Source organism: Myotis nattereri (genome assembly GCF_964212035.1).
Source record: "Myotis nattereri genome assembly, chromosome: 15".
Taxonomy (NCBI): domain Eukaryota; kingdom Metazoa; phylum Chordata; class Mammalia; order Chiroptera; family Vespertilionidae; genus Myotis; species Myotis nattereri.
The window spans coordinates 42,042,361-42,058,697 of NC_138090.1; the positions used below are offsets into that span (position 1 = coordinate 42,042,361).

Below are 16,337 nucleotides of genomic sequence, written 5' to 3' on the forward strand. Positions count from 1 at the left end.
AAACTTCAGGACTGCTGGTGGAGGAGGGGATGTTGGGAAGCAATTTACAGAGACCCTGGTGCCCCACCTGGATTGCTCTTCCTCCCCCTCTTCTCTCCTCCCTTTGTCTCTCCCATTTTCCCGTCTCTTTCTGCCTGTCTCTCTGGGTGACTGGACTCTCTCCTTTATTGCTGCCTCCTGCTTCAGGGATTTAAGAACCCCACGCTCTTCTCTGCTCTCCCTGACGGTTCCCGGCTATTCTTTCCTTACACCCCTCTTTCTCTGCTCTGCTACTTGCTTTCCCCTCCGACCTCTCCTACCTGCCTGCCCCCCACACCTCGGTCTCATTCCACGGCTCTCTTGGTCCAGCCCCTCCGACAGCTGTGAAAATAAGCAGAGGCCCAGGTCCCGGGAATGTCAGTGGAGAGTACAGAGACAAGGCCTAAAGCCCCTCTTCTCTCTTCCCAGCGTCCGGAGGCTGGAGCCCATCTGCTGCCACAGGTGTGCTGTGTGGCTTTGCTCAACTCACTTGCCTGCCCTGAACCTGTTTTCCCCTGGAAAACGAGCTGCTCAGATGGCCTTTGTGGCCTCTCCGGTGGGAAACCTGTGCCTTGCAGGGACCACAGTCTCTCAGGCTCCAGGGCAGAGTGGGTGGCAGGGTCCTCCGCTGGGGAGCATGGTCACTCCTCCATCCAGGTACCTCTACTGCCGTGGCATCTCAAGGCTGCAGGCCTGCCCTCTCACCTTCTCCTAGCGGCTTGGAATGGTGATGCGGGAGAAGCCTCAGATGCCAGATTGTGTCTGGAGCTGGGCCTGGGAGTAACTTGACCAGGGCCATGCTTTAGGGCAGGGGTGAGAACAAATCCCTACAGAGGCTCAGCACTCACATTCCCTCCCCAGTCCTCACAGCCACCTGGGTTTGGAAGGGGAGTGAGGAGCGCTGTGTCTGATCCCTCTGGCATGTGGGCGGAAGCCATTTGGGTTAAAAAGGTGGCCCTGGCTGGTGTGGCTCAGTTGGTTGGAGCATCATCCTGTATAATAAAAGGTGGTGGGTTTGATCCCCGGTGGGGGCACGTGTGGGAGGCAACCGATCGATGTTTCTCTCTCTCTTCCTCTCTCTAAAATCAATTTTTTTTAAGTTGTAAAAACAACCAAGGGTGATGTACACCCATGCATACCTACCCACATGGCACGTGCTTGCTTGTGCCTCACACAGCTCTGACCTTTCTCCATTAGGGATTTTTAAGTACTACCCTCAGATAATAGTTTTGCAATTAGTAAAGGGCCTTCCTAACAGGAGAGAGAAAAATCCCTTTGGGCCATGTGCTGGGGCAAGACCTGAGCAAAAGGGCCCGCCTGAGGGGGCCGGTGGGGCACCGGGATGGAGAGGAGGTTGGCAGGTGATTGAGGTGTATGGGGTTCTGGCTGAGGCCCAGGGAAGCTGGAAGGAGGTGAGGGGTTGGAGGGTGGAGGGTGGAGGGTGGAGGGTGGAGAGAGGGGGCAGGAGGTCAGCTTCCCACTTCTTGGCTTGACAACCAAACACAGACTTGGGTCCCTTTCCATCTGGCTCCCAGATGAGGAGTCCTCTCTGATTGATTCCTCTTCTCTAGTTTCTCATCATCCCCCACACCTGCCCCTTGGCTCATTCTGTTCCCTTGCCGGAAGGGTAACCATCCTAACAGTTGCTCATGGACTTCGTACGGCCTGCTAAGCACTCGGCCTGCGGGCTCTTGCCAAATCCCCCGACACCCTAGGTGGCAGGCATGATCATTGCTCCCTTGCAGATGGGGACGCTGAGGCTCAGGGAAGCGAGGTGGCCTCCCCACGGTCACCGGCCAGTGAGCGGCAGGGCCACAACGCCATTCAGGCCCAAGTGACTCTGGTTGGCCCTCTTCATTGGTCCACCCATAAATGTTTGTCAAGAGCTCACTGCTAGCCCTACCCGGTTTGGCTCAGTGGATAGAGCGTCGACCTGCGGACTGAAGGGTCCTGGGTTTGATTCTACTCAAGGGCATGTGCCTGGGTTGCAGGCTTGATCCCCGTCTAGGTTGGGGCACGTGCGGAAGGCAACCAATCAATGTGTCTCTCTCACATCGATCTTTCTCTCTATGTCTCTCCCCCTCCCTTTCATTCTCTCTCTAAAAAACAAACAAACAAACAAACAAACAAACACAATGGGAAAAACATCCTCAGGTGAGGATTAATTTTTTTTAAAAAAGAGCTCACTGCTAGGAGTGAAATTCTTCTTGGAGGTGCCTGGGAAACGTGATTGCCTGGGTGGGGGTCCAATCCCATCTCTGCCACCGACTTGCTGACACTGTGGGCAGGTGGTTTTCCTCGTGGAGCCTCAGTTTCCTTCTCCGGGCCATAGCCGCCATCTCGCGGGAGTCTGTGAACGAGGAAACGTAAAATGTCCAACAGACAAGATTATGTGACAAATGGCCTTGCCCTTCCCTCTTGTTCTTTCTCTGAATCTTGCTCGACCTCCAACTTCCAGCTCTTTTGAGCTTTTACATTTGAAGACCATTTTTTCCCCAACCACTGTCAATATTCATTGTCTGCTTGGACCCTCACCACTACTCTGTAAGGGAGGAATCATTTTATTGATTTTACAGAAGTGGAAACTGAGGCTCAGAAGACTCAAGTCCTCTGCCTCGGTGCTTGTCTCCATAAAGGATTCACTTAACGGACGCGCTCCGCATGCCTGCTGAGCACCTGCCACGTGCCGGGCCTGTGCGGGCGCTGGAGATAAGCAGTGAACAAAATGGGCACAGCCAGCTCTCATGGAGCCGAAAAACTGAAGGGGATGCGGATCTTTAAGTGTAAATACCAATTAAATGCAAACTCAGAAATTGTGATAAATTCCCCTAAAATAGAGATAAGAATAGGGAACCAACAGAGAGAGGGCGAGACATTTAAACTGAACTTTGAAAGATGAGTAGGATTTAGCCAGGTAAAGGGTGTTCTAGGCCAGTGGTCGGCAAACTCATTAGTCAACAGAGTCAAATATCAACAGCACTACGACTGAAATTTCTTTTGAGAGCCAAATTTTTTAAACTTAAACTATATAGGTAGATACATTCAACTTTAAATTCACGGTTTTCGTCTTCCGTTTTTCTTTGCTTCTTCTTTGTAGCCATCCCAAACAGGGCACCTAAAAAAATATTTCATTTTATAATAATAAAGCCACCAACACAAAAGATTTACAATTCTTAAGTTGATGACAAAAATACCTGTAGGATTTGCAGCTGGTTGGGAAAATACAGGTAACTTTGTGCTTCGAGTAGGTACTTTTGTCACCCGCGCGCGATTTGCGGACGCAACTAGCACTAACCACTGCACATGAGACTGCTGACTGACTGGCTCACTCAACTCATGCATGAATCGCACGCCTCCCCCGCGCTGCGTATCTCATGGCCCAACCGACCGACCGACACCCCCCAGTTCTTCTAACGCCACTTCTTCAAAATAGACTCTCCCAGGCCGAAAATCAACTTCTGCCCATGGGCCACGAAGTTTCAATCGCACTGTACGTGCACGCCCACACGTGGTATTTTGTGGAAGAACCACACTCAAGGGGCCAAAGAGCCACATGTGGCTCGCGAGCCGCGGTTTGCTGACCACTGTTCTAGGCGGAGGGAAAGGCACATGCAAAGGGCCTGGGGTTGGATGAGCTTGGTTTGAAGGCTGCTTTTTCTTTAGGAGGCCAGGGACGCCCCTGGGAGGCAGAGACCTGGGTGGTTCCTATTTGGTGCTCTTCACCCAAACTTCAAGGTGACAGGTGCTTTTGGATGAGAAGTTCATTGCCAGACAGAGGTCCTGCAGGAGGGGACAGAGACGCCTTTCGGTAGGAGACTCCTGTAGGAGAGCTCTGAGCAGGGCGGGGCAGGGGCGAGTGGGTTCACTCATAGCGGCCCTCGCTCTGTAAGTCTGGAGTATTTCCCAGGGTCCTCGGGACACTGCTCAGTTGCATCCCAGCATTGCTGTGACTCAAGGCAGGTGACCAGCGTGACACTCTCAGTGAATGGCTCATGTTGGCAGGAGGCCATAACTGGGACAGGGATGGGGGACATGTGGATGTCTCAGATGGCAAGCCCAGGTCCAAGGGCAGTGTTTCCTGCGGAGACAAAGGGAAGAGGTGGCAAGGATCTGGGGCAGAGGCAGAGTACACGCATGGCAACATGGATTTTGGAATCCAACTGCCTGGATGCTAATCCTGTTTCCAACTGTGTGACACCAGGCAAGTGATTCAGCTTTGCTGCGCATCAGTTTCTTCATCTGTAAAATGGGCATGCTGGCAATGGTCCTCTTATGCAGCGTAGAGAAGCTTCAGTGAGAAAAGGCGTGGAAAGTATTTCTAACCAATAGGTTCAGGGTTCCTCCTTTAATTGTCTAAAGCAGAACCGTTGATCCTTTGTCCCTGAACTTCTCCAGGAGCTTGTCTCCATCTCAGTAAATGCACGTCACACCAAAAACATACCCATTTCCCTTTATCCTTCACTCTCCTTCAAGTGCCCAGAGCTCAGAGATTGTTTTCATGATGGCAGGAACTATGCCTCATAAACTCCTCTGAGTAAATGCGTGTGGAGCATCTCCTGCATGCAGGGCCATCTGCGGATACTGCTCAGAGACCACACAGTTCAAGAAGAGGCACAGAGAGGCTGAGTGGCTTGCTTAAGGTCACACAGCAAGGACTTGGCAGGCTCGATAGAGGCTGTGAGAGGCCCAGGCCACTTCTAATTTTTGAGGCTCCCAGTGTGCTAAGAATGAAGGAACACCAAATGGAATTACAGACTTTCACTCTTAGCCATGACAACAAAATGCCACATTAACTGAAATTTATGAGACCATTTCAGGATTTTCAAAAAAAATTTGTAGTGTGCTACAGGTGATGGGGTCTGAGAGTGGCACCCAATTGTAGTCAAAATGCGCGTCTCATTTAATGAAGTCCTTCATGAATGTGATGCCTGGGCCAGGTGACACCCTGCCCACACCTCCAGCCCTGCAGCTGGGACCTAACCACTTATCAGGTGACTCTAAAGTTGATACCCTTTCCCCCGTCCTCAGACGCTTATGTAGAAATGCAGAAGGCCCAGGACCTTGTGGGCCTTTGAGGGGAGAAATGTGTAGGTTCAGTGTAACTCAGGCAGCAGGCCTGGTGGTGAGGAAAGCCCAGCTCTGGAATTGACCTGCCTGCTCTGACCCACCTCAGGATGTTCCTCTGAAAAGGGGGGTAATTGGGAAGATGCCAAGAGACAATGCAAGGGAAGCACGGAGCAAGTGCCTGCACAGAGCAGGCCTGGAGCTGCTCTCATCTCTCAGCATAATCAATGGTCAATGGGCAGGGGCCAGAGTGGTTTGAGAGCTCCTCAGGGGCATGGCCAAGGCTGACACACCCTGTGTCCCTGGATCTTGCCACAGGGACAGGCATAGTGGGCCTTCTGTGAAGGTGTAGAACTGAATCCTACTGAGGAGGCGTTAGCCAGGCCGAGTGGGGGTGGCAGCCCCGGGGAGGACAGGGGAGCTGAGCAGAGGGCGTGGCCTTTGGTTCCTTCTCCATCCCATCCACCTCCTGTGAGGCCAGGTGGGCGCTCCCGGTAGCTACCTTTGCATGGTGTGGAGGTCACTGTCCCTTGGCTTCTTCTTTAGCAAATACATCCTGAGTGCCCCCCATGTGCAGGTGCTGGGGATACAGCAGTGAACAAGTCAGACAGGAGCCAGCATGACTATTGTCACAGTTCCAATCTGAATGCTGAGTGGGTTCACGTGAACACATTATTAAAAATAAATAAAATAAATAAGCAAATAAGTGAATGGAAGAGGGCTCTGCCCAGCCCAACGATGGGAGTGTGCCGTGAGCTAAGGCTTATGATTAGTGTGGTTCTGTGCACCTGAGGCCCTTTGAAAGAGGAGGCTAAAACCCAACAGGGCAGACATGCTCCTTGTCCTCCCAGCATGAACATTCAAGTGGGAACTTGACTGGAGGCCGTGAGCAGTGCTGGGAGGAAATGCAGCATGCGAAAGGACAGAGTGAGGAGGAGAGGGGAGGCTACGCAGGTGGTGTGATCAAAAAGACTTCTCAGGCCCTAGCTGGTTTGGCTCAGTGGATAGAGCATCAGTCTGCGGACTGAAGAGTCCCAGGTTCGATTCCGGTTAAGGACACATGCTTGGGTTGTGGGCTCGATCCCCAATAGGGGGCGTGCAGGAGGCAGCCGATCAATGATTCTCTCTCATCCTTGATGTTTTTCCTCTCTCCCTTTCCCTTCCTCTCTGAAATCGATGAAAATATATTTTTTTAAAAAAGACTTCTCTGTGGAGAGGACGAGTAAGTGTAACCCTGGATTCAGTGGGGGAACACACACGGGACATCTGGGGAAAGATGGGAGGGAGGAGAGAGCAAAAGCAAAGGTCCTGAGGCATAGTGAAGCTTGGGCTTGGGCTGCAGGAACAAAAGCCAGCCTGGAGGAAGTGAGTGAGGAAGCCATAGGTGGTGATGTCTTAGAGGCGGACAGAGGCCAGGCCACCTGGCAGGGTCTCGGATGGCTGCGATGGCAGTGTCTCGGGGAGGTTGGGATAAGGAGTCTTGAAGCTAGCTTGAGTACCTTGGACAGCGCCTCGGTCCCGGGAGCATTTGCAGCCATGAGCGGTGGCACCCTGCCCAATATGGGTTTCTATTAAGGTCTGCTTCTTGGCAGTGAATTGGGGGTGTGTGGGGAGCAGATGACATTGCAGCAAGTATGAATTGATCCCTGCCCACAGGAAGCACAGTAATGTGGGTGAGTCATAAATGTGCAGTTTAATCGATCTTTATCCAGTGAGCATCTGTGTGCTCACTACTTAGGTCGGGATAGAGGAGGCAGCCAGTGCCCAGGAGCCCCCACCCTGTGTGTCCCTTCCCAAACACATCCCTGCCTCCCTCCCTGCTGGAAGCACCACTGCCCTCTCTTTGGGGGTAATCATTTCTGGGCTTTCCTTGTGTTAGCCACCTGTGAATCATTTAATATATCCTAATTTTAATTAAAAATGAATATAATCTCATTATTAAAACCAAAATGACAGCAGAGGTTAAAATCCCCTTTGGGTCTCCTCTGCTTTCCCAGTCCTGGCCCCTCAACACCCAAAGAAAACATGTGGTGTTTTTGTGTGCGTTTTACACAAATGCTATTCAGTTGTATAAATTATTCTACAACTTGCCTTTTCTCTCAGTAGGTCTAACAAAATTTTCCATGCCCATATCCATAGGTCTATGTCATTTTCTTTGATGACCATATACTATGACTATATTTACTTAGCCATTGTTCCGTTGTGGCATCTAGATTGTTTGATTTTTCTCTATTTCAAACCTTGATATGGTGAACACTTTGTGAGCTTTCTGAATTCCTTGTGCATGGTGGCAAGTGTTATATTTAATATTAATGAGGTGTCTGTCCAGCCCATGTTACTACCCGGATTTCACAGATGAGGTGCCTGAGGCTCAGAGAGGTGAAGTCACTTGCCCAGGGTTACACAGCAAGGGAATGGAGGCACCAGTTTCCAAATTCTCATCTGTCTGGCTCCCAAGCCAGTGCTTATCTACACCTGTACAGGTAATTACAGTCCGTGGGACAGAAGTCCTCATTCAACAAACATTCCTGGAGGCCATCAGACCCTGCCCTGCCCCCAGGCCTTGCCCCTTGGGGACAGACTCATTGAGAAGTAATTACAATGCCGTAGGATTAGTCCTAAAGCCCAGGATGCTGCCTGGAGCTGAGGGAAGATGGGGTCATTACTATTAATTGGCCTGGGGCAAAATCAGAGAAAGCTTCCAGAGGGGATATTTGAGCAGAGTCTGCAGAGGTGGGCAGAATTTGGGTGACAAAGGAAGCACAATGGACAGGCACGTAAGGGAACCCGCGTTGAACAGAGGAGGAAGTGAGCTCTGAGGGCAGCATGGTGAAGAGGGTGGCAGGGCCCATATCCACTTGAGCTTGGAGAGCCAGCCTTGGGACTTCGCTCTGTGAGCCACAGGAGCCGAGGGAGAGTCACTCACTCGATAAATAGGGTTCGAGCACCCACCATGTGCCCGGCAGTGTTTTTAGGTGTTGGGGACACCACAGTGAACAAAACGGAAGAGGACACCTGCTCTCAGAACGCTTACATTTTAGAGGGGAAACGGGCAATAAACCACGCTGACAGTCACTGAGTTCCAGAGATTGTCTTGAGGAAAATGAAACTGGGTGAGGAAGTGGAGAGTGATGAAGGGAGGGCCTCTTGAGGCCGTAGGATCAGAAGAATGGGAAGAGATGGGAAACAGAATTCTAGGGGGGAGAGGTCAGCAAGGTCAAAGGCCCCAGGGTGGGGGCACACTTGTGTGTCTGACATGTGGTGCTTCTCGCAAGGTCCTGCAGGGCCTGGAGGCCGTGGTGAGGGGATTGGGCTTGTCCTAGAGGCAGCAGGAAGTTGCTGGAGGGCTTCTGGACCAAGGACAAGGGCCTGTGCATTTCAGCCTCTGGATAGCTCCCTGTGCGGAGGCCACAGCTGTGGCCTTGAGCCCGAGGTCAGTGCTGGGTGAGTGAGAGGTCTGGGCTGAAGGGGAGTGTGCGGCACAGGGGCAGGTGGAGGCTTCTGGACTGAGGTCAGAGCCTCGTCAGGGGAGGGCTCAGGGTCCCAGTGGGTATGTGGTGAGGGATGCCAAGGACCCTGTTTTTGGAGGACCTACAGGCTGAGACATACAAATCAAAATGAGGAGCCAGGCGCTCAGCCCGGCAGTTAGCCTGTGCCTGCAGGCTTTGGTGTCTCTCGGTCCACGCCAGCTATGTGACCATGGGCCTCAGGTTCCTCATCTCTAAACTGGGGGTAATGCAAGTCCCTAACAAAAGGTGAGGAGATGGTGGAACCCGGAGTGCACTCAGCCAGGCCGTCTTTAGACTAAGCCCACAATTCTGTATTCCTTCTCCAGCTAGTTGACGCATCAATCCATCTAGCCTGTTCTTGTTTCTTTCAAGCTGAAGAACGTTAGAGCTGGAAGAAGCCTCAGCGTGCTCCTCCAGCTCCACCTCCCACTTACGGGTGGGGAAACGGAGGCCCGGAGAGCACGGGAGCTGGCCCTCGGTCACCAGACGGTCAGTTTCAGAATGAGGACCTGGTTGGTCTTCAGACTTTCATCTTCTTTGAGCCATATCACAATGCTTCTCAGTTTGTTCTTACTCGAGGTGGGTTTGGGAAATTGGCGGTGATGCTGGGGATGCACAAGAAGTGTTTGTGTCAATGCGTTTATTAAGCACCTGCTGGCTTCCTGGTGCACAGACCTTGCCGATTCTGAGATTCCCCTTCCTGATCTCTCCCTTGGCACGGACACAAGTCTCTTCCCAACCTCATCCCCTTCCCACTGTCCATTGGTGATGGCCTCAGGCCCACCCAGCCCCCTGCACAGCCACCCACGTGCAGACTCACTAGAGTCCTGCGGACTCTCACTAGGATTTGTAGCCTCATTTGCATCCTCGTGGCCCCTTCCTCTCCTGATGTCTGAGCCATTGTTCCAGCCTCCCCTCTGGTCATCTTGCCTGCAGATTCCACCCCCCCCAGCCTGTCCTCACAGCAGTCCCCCATGGATCTTCCTTACACAGGCTCTCCCTGCTTAAAAGCCTTTCACCTACAGCTTCACATCCAACCTCAAGGCACACAGGGTGTCCTGCTGGGAACTTTCTCATCTGAGTTTGATCCTCCTCCCCCATCTTTCTATGGCAGGAACGGCACGTCGGCATCCTGGCCTTCATTGTTCACTTCCCCCCCACACCCCGCCTTCAGCCAGTCACCAGTCCTGTTGTGTCCACTCTCAAAATTGCTTCTGGAGACACCTGCTCCTTTTCTACCCCTCCTCCCCCCGTTCCCAGCTCTCATGTGGACCCCATTCATTTCTTCATGGCCGACCTCCTTCATGCCCTGGCCCCTCCAGACTAGCCCCCCAAGTAGCCGGAATCGTCCATGAAATGTGCACAGAACTACATCGCTCACCTGCTTAAAACAGTCTCAGTGGTATCCCACTGTACTTACAGTAAAGTCCAAAATGCTTACTCTACAAGGCACTGTGGGCTGTCCCACCTTCCTCTCCATTTCATCTCCCACATCCTCCTTGTTTACTCTGGTCCAGCCATTTGTGCCTCCATTTTCCTATTGAAATAATGGCCCGGTGCATGACATTCGTGCACTGGGGGGGGGGGGTGTCCCCCTCAGCCCGGCCTGCACCCTCTCGCAGTCTGGGACCCCTTGGGGGATGTCCACTGCATGGGGAGCGGGTCTCAGCTGGCAGGCGGACATCCCCTGAGGAATCCTTAGCGGGGTCCTTGGCACTGCCACAGAGGTGGGAGAGGCTCCTGCCACCACCACTGCGCTCGCCAGTGAGCCCGGCTTCTGGCTGAGCTGAACTCCCCCTGTGGGAGCACACTGACCACCAGGGGGCAGCTCCTGCATTGAGTGTCTGGCCCCTGGTGGTCAGTGTGCCTCATAGTGACCAGTCATTCTGCAGTTTGGTCAATTTGCACATTAGGCTTTTATTATATAGGATTGCTATGTTGCTTGCTGCCTCAGGGCCATCACCTCCTCTGTTCCTATGGCCTGCATGCTCTTCCCTGCACTCTTTGTCTTATGAGTGATCCAGCTGCTGAGTAAGTGTTCCCTCCATCTTCCATCTATTCTTAAAAGCACTTTTCCCAACTTGAAATTGCATATTTATTTGATAACATTTTTAAATTGCCCTCCCCCCCAAAAGACTGTAAGCCATGTGGGGAAGAGAAAACATCTTTGTTTTGCTTTTTCAAAAAAAAATTCAGCTCTACTGGGGTATAACTGTTATGCTTTTAACCACTGCATTCTCTGAACTTAGCAATGGCCTGGCACATAATAGGGTTTGTTGGATACTTACTGGCTCAGTGATGGAATATCAGGGTATTTCATCAACTCCAGTCTTCCCCTCGGACCATGAGCTCCTGAGGCAGGTTCAAGCTCATCTCTGGGTCCTCAGCCTCCAGCCCAGGGTTTGTCACTAAGGGGCACGTAGGAAATGTTTGAACGGAAGGAAATGGGGAATTGATGGGTTCCTTCAACAGAAGGAGTCCAATGCATTGCTGAGTATAAAAAATAGACTCTAAGGGCAGTGGGGGGTTGGGCTGTGGGCTGTGAGGAGATTCCAGTGTCCCTGAGTGGGCAGGGAATGGCTTTCTGCTGTCCACCGGAGGATGGAGAGCATTTCAGAGCTCTATGGAGGCCCATGCTGGAGTAGAGAAAGGGCAAGCTGCGAGGACAGGTCTGGCTTGAATCCTGCTCCCCCACTCACATGCTGTGTGACATGAGGCAAGTGACTTCACCTTTCTGAGCTCCAATTCGTCAGTAGAAAGGGGATGATCACAGACCTTGCCTCCTGAGATTGTCATGAAGATTAGAAATAATGTATTGGCTCAATTAGCACGGACTAGACAGTGATGCCGCTGCTGAAATATTTTAAGTCCCTGGATGCTGGGTGCTCCTAAGCAGAACACGGGGTGGATACAGCTTGACCTTGCCTTGCCTTAGGACCACTGGAGAAGCAGCTCTGAGGGCAGGCCCAAGGCGAAGCAGGTGTGTAGGCAGGAAATGAAGGCTCCAGCCCAGAAGCCAGCAAGGTGGGAAGAAGTGGGCAAGCAGTGCCCAGGGCGGGCCAGGCGGGGTTTGATTTGAAAGTATTGGAGCCCATTGGAGGATGGCATGGCCATGTAGCAGGACCAGCCAGACATCCCTTTGTCTGAGTGTCTGTCTGCCCCCCTCATCCTATTTTCCCATGTGTTTAGGCCCCTAAGCCAGCTTTCCCTGCCTCTCCTCTCCGCCCCACCCACCCCGCCCCCACCCCACCCCAAAGGCTGCCCTGGTCTGGGCTTCGCTGAAGGCCAATGTGCAGAGATGCAAAGGGAGGTTGTTGTCAATGAATGAATCTCAGTTCATCTTCTGGCTCAGCCATCCACTCAGTGTGGCCTAAAACCCAGTCTCTACCTGCTGCCACGCTGGGGGTCGGAGAGGCCTCTGGGCTCCCACGTGCTATCGTCCTACAGATTAGGCAGCAGTTACCCGCAAAGACCCCTCGAGTCCCCATGCAGCGCGGCGTGGGGACACAGCCAGGAGCTCAGTGGAGATGCCGCCAGACACAGCAGCATCTAGAAAGAGGCTGGGGAAGGGAGCTGCAGACAGGGTCCCCAGGGGCAGCCGAGAGGAAGAGGCCGTGGCTGGGGACCCCGGGGGTGAAGAATCCTGCTCTGCTGTCCCCGGTGGGCTGACTGCTCCCCCCACACTCCCCGCCAGGCCCCTGGGGGACCTCGCTCTAATAATGTATTTGATCGACTCGCCGGCCGCGTACAAGCGATTATTGTCTTGTCGGGAGTCAAACGTATCGATCTGGTGAGAAATATGAGCGGAGCAATGGGGCCCGCGTGTCAGTTACCAGCCCCGCTGGCCCTGGGGAGCCCCCTGCGTCTCCTTTAATTACCGCTCAGCCCTGAGCCCAGCCTGGCCTCCCTGCGCAGCCTCCTGCCCAGGCTCCCTGCACCCCCCGGGGCCCCTGCTGCTCCCCGGCTCCTGTGCCCTACCTGTCTTGCTCAACATAGCTAGAGGCCTCTCTTCCAGCTGGGTGGCCACCATCCCCTGCGCGGGCCCGCCATTCCTGGCTGCCAGGCCTACCCACCAGTGTGCCCCAAGCTCTGCTCCTCTGTCCTCCTTCAGGCGGGGGGCCTCTCACGCCCATTCTCCTTCAAGGTCCCCTGGCTCCTCAGGGACTCAGTTCTGGTCTGCCCGAGGCCATGAGAGCGGAGCCAACCCAGGAGGCCAGCGGGTGGGGCGCCTCCATCCACGGCTTTCCCCTTTCCCCTGCTCGGTGCTCAGCTGCAGGCCTGGGAGGGCAGCTCGGAAATGAGCGAAGCTTCTCTCCTTGCTCACCAGAAAGGACTGCACCTGGTCACGTCCACACTCCACACACGGGCGATAGTGACTATGTCCGGGGTGGAGCATGGGGGTGGCTTGTGGGGTTTGGTCCCCCATAGTGTCCTTATGACCCTCATTTCCAAATCCCCCAAAACGTAAATCCTAAATTGAAACAGGGTGTGCTGGGCAAATGGGCTTTAAGACAAGGTTCCAGTACCCCACTGACTGGCACCGGACTGCTGTCCGGAAGACCCTCATGTATAGAAATTCTGTATGAGAGAGAGATGGAAAGAGAGGGGGCGGGGGGAAAGAGAGAGAGAGAGAGAGCGAGCAAGAGCAGGAGGCAGCAGATATGAGTTGGAGCTGAGTTGATGCTGGGTGGTCTGGATTTCCTCAGTGAAACGGCATTTACAGGACAGGATGGTGTGGAGTGTAGACAGCTGGGAACTGCCCCTCTGTGTGCAGCTGTAGGCACTGCTGGTCATTCCCATCAGGTGGGCCTGCCTGCCTGCCTGGGCGTGTCTGGGTGCTCAGGGCCCATGCAGACGGAAGGGCACGTGTGAAGATCTGCCTGTGTGTTATAGCCTGCGTGAGTGTGCATGGGTGTGAGAGAGGGCACACGCGGCCAGGAGCATGCCTGGCACACATGTGTAGATGTGCCCTTGTGCCATGTGTCAACGTGAGGGAGCAAAGGGGGTGTCTGAAGAGGCGAGTGGGCAGGGAGGGTTGGTGTTGGAGCCGCTGCCCAGTGTTCCTGTGTCTGCGTGTGCACACGTGTGTGTGTGTGTGTGTGTGTGTGTGTGTGTGAGTGTGTGTGAGGTGCTGGGGTCTGTGTGTAGAAATACTTGAATGTATGTGTGCGGGGGGAAGGGTGAGTCCAGGCGTCATTGTGCGCACGTGTGTTTTGGGGGTTCCCCAGCGTAGGCTAGCATAGTGAGTACGGCAGGGCCCGGAGGGCTGGTGGGCTGTTTGGAGGAGCCAGGCAGCCCCGCGGCTCGGACCCGGCACCGGGGTAGGGGTAAGGGGAGGCGAGGGGGGCGGGAGGAGGAGCGTGCAGCGCCTCGGCCGCGCCTTTGTCTGCGCCGCCGTGCACCCGGGAGTCCGACGCCTTTGTGTGACCCTCGCAGGTGTGCGCGCAGGGGCGAAGGAGGGGCGGGCGGGGAGGGGAGGGGAGGGGAGCGGAGGGAGGGGCTCCCTTCCCCGCAGCCGGCCCCGCCCTCCCGCCCATCGGCTGGGCGCGGCCGCCCTCTGGCGGGCGCGGAGGGAAGCTGGCCCGGAGCATCGCGGCGCCAAGGGGCAGCCCGCAGCCCGGGACCGCGCTGCCCTCCACCCGAGCGGCCTCAGCGCCCGTGTTTGCCCCCGGCCGGCTTCTGGCTGCTCCAGGGCAAGGCCGGGACCTGCGCCTTCACTGCCGCCGCCCACGGGCGCCGCTTCCTCTCGGTGGAGGCCCGGACGCCTCACCTGCGGGCAGGTGTACGGCAGGGTCCCCCTTCCTCTCCCCCCCTCCCCCCGCCCCCAGCCGGGCTGGAAACCCACCCGAACGCCTCCTCCTGCCGTGCTTTTCGGCTCTGCGCTCCTGCGACGCCACCCCAGCTCCCAGGTCCTCAGTCTTTCCTTCTGTGAAAGGGGCGAATAGTGATCGCGCAAGAGGTGACCCTTGTCAAGCGTGAGCTGCAGGGCCTGGCTTTGGGAAAGCCTTCTCCCCCTGCACCCTCCGCCCCCCCCCCCCATAAAGCTTCTAGCCCTTTTTTTTAGTGGTGTTGTCACGGGCCCACCTCTCTCCCAGCCCACACGCCCTATTCCAGATCTGCCCTGGAGGCAGCACGGGGCTGGGGCGCTGTGGCAGGCACCTGCGGGGGCACCGCTGTGGGAGCCAGCTCTTCCAGCCTGCCCCGTGCCCCCCCCCACACCCCCACTTCCCCTACAGACTTGACTTGGGGTCGCTGCCTGCAGGGGTGGGCCTTCCAGCAGGGTATTTTCCCTTCCGAAGGGGGCGGACCCTGCGGTTTCCTCCCGGGGTGACTTCCGGCAGAGAGGACTTGGCCCCCAGAGAGGGCGGGAGGTGACACAGTTGTTCCCCCAGCCCTGCGGGGCGGGCAGCACGGTTCACTCCAGCATGGGGGCTCCAGGTAAGGCCCGCGCCGCTGCGCAGCGTTAGGGCAGCTCCGCGGGGCTGGGCCCGCCCTGCCCTTCCTCCTTGGCTCTCTGTGCTTTCGCTCTGGCCCTCAGCAGCTTCCCCTTCCCACCCTGGCCCCCCTCCAGCTCGTTTTTCGTCTCCCCTTCCACAGCAGACACCTGGGGGCTCCCGACCTCTTCTCCCCATCTCTGCCGCCCTGTCCCCAAGGCTCCCGGGGAGGGACACAAGCCGGGTTGGTGGGGGGCTCTTCTGTGGACCAGTGGGTGGGTGACAGGAGCCGGGGCTGCAGATGGGTGGGAAGGCGGAGCGAGTTGCTGGGCTTGAGGGTGTGCGGCCTGTGAGAGGTAGCGGGCGAGTCTCCAGGGTGTGATTGCCGTGTGTCCGCGTGTGAGGGAGAGTGCGGGCTGTGGTGTGTGCCACGGGAGGGGTCACCTTAGCAGCGACCTCTGGGCTCACTTCTTCACTTCACTGGCCTCAGCTGTCACCTCCTCAGGGAGGCCTTCCCTGACCTTCCCATCTGAGCTGGCAACTGATCCCGCCCGTCTCAGCCCCCTTGCCCCGCTTCGTCTTTTCTTCGTGGCACTTACCACCCCCGAAATGTTATATGTTCGTGTGCTTAGTAACTGCCCCCCCCCCATGTCAGTTGACTGAGTGCACACTGAGCACCAGGTACTGCACGAGGGGGTGTGGGTTTGCTGCCTCGTTTGGTGTAATGTGTCTTTCTCTGCATAATGATAGTTATCTCTGCATGAGAGTGCCGATGGGAGACTTAAAGGAGGTAATATACGTCAGTGCCTAGCACAGTGCCTGGAACACTGGGTGATTGCTTTATTTGTGACCAAGTAGGCACGACTGTGGGTATGTGTCTCATTCCTGGGTGTCTGTGGGGATGAGCCTTGCTTTGGTGCTTGCCATCCTGTGTGCATCGGTGTGTGTGATCCTTCATCAACATGTATTTATTCGGCAGTTCTGTGCGGGGTGTTGGAAATACAACTGAGAGGCAGCTTCAGTTCTGTACCGCTGGAGTCCCCCGTCCAGTGGGAGAGACAGATCTGTCACCGGGAAGTGGAGCAGGCACAGGGGGAAGGGGAGTCAGGGCTGGGAGGCCGAGGCACAGGGGACTGTGGGGGCCCAGAAGACTTGTCCAGTTTGGTCTGTGGGGTGCCAGGGAAGGCTCCCTGGAGGAGGGGATGTCTGGGCTGACATGTGAAGGACTAGTGGCTGTGAGCACGGCAAAAAGGTGGGGAGGGGATTAAGATGGAAGGAAGACACCATTTAGGATCACGTGATTATTTATTGA

General features: G+C 55.3%; 1 protein-coding gene across 9 annotated transcripts in view; it reads left to right on the top strand.

Annotated features, from left to right (window-relative positions):
• The window catches only part of POU2F2 (POU class 2 homeobox 2), a 74,264-nt gene that overhangs the window by 25,873 nt on the left and 32,054 nt on the right, over positions 1 to 16,337 (top strand). For 7 of the 9 annotated variants that reach the window (XM_081108134.1, XM_081108141.1, XM_081108142.1 and 4 more), the window contains exon 1: positions 14,955 to 15,029. The exons of the other annotated variants lie outside the window; for them this stretch is intronic. In XM_081108134.1, coding sequence (XP_080964260.1) covers positions 15,017 to 15,029 — 13 coding nt within the window. In that variant the 5' untranslated portion in view covers positions 14,955 to 15,016. Of the gene's footprint in view, positions 1 to 14,954; positions 15,030 to 16,337 lie in introns of those variants that run through there. 9 annotated transcript variants of the gene reach the window in all.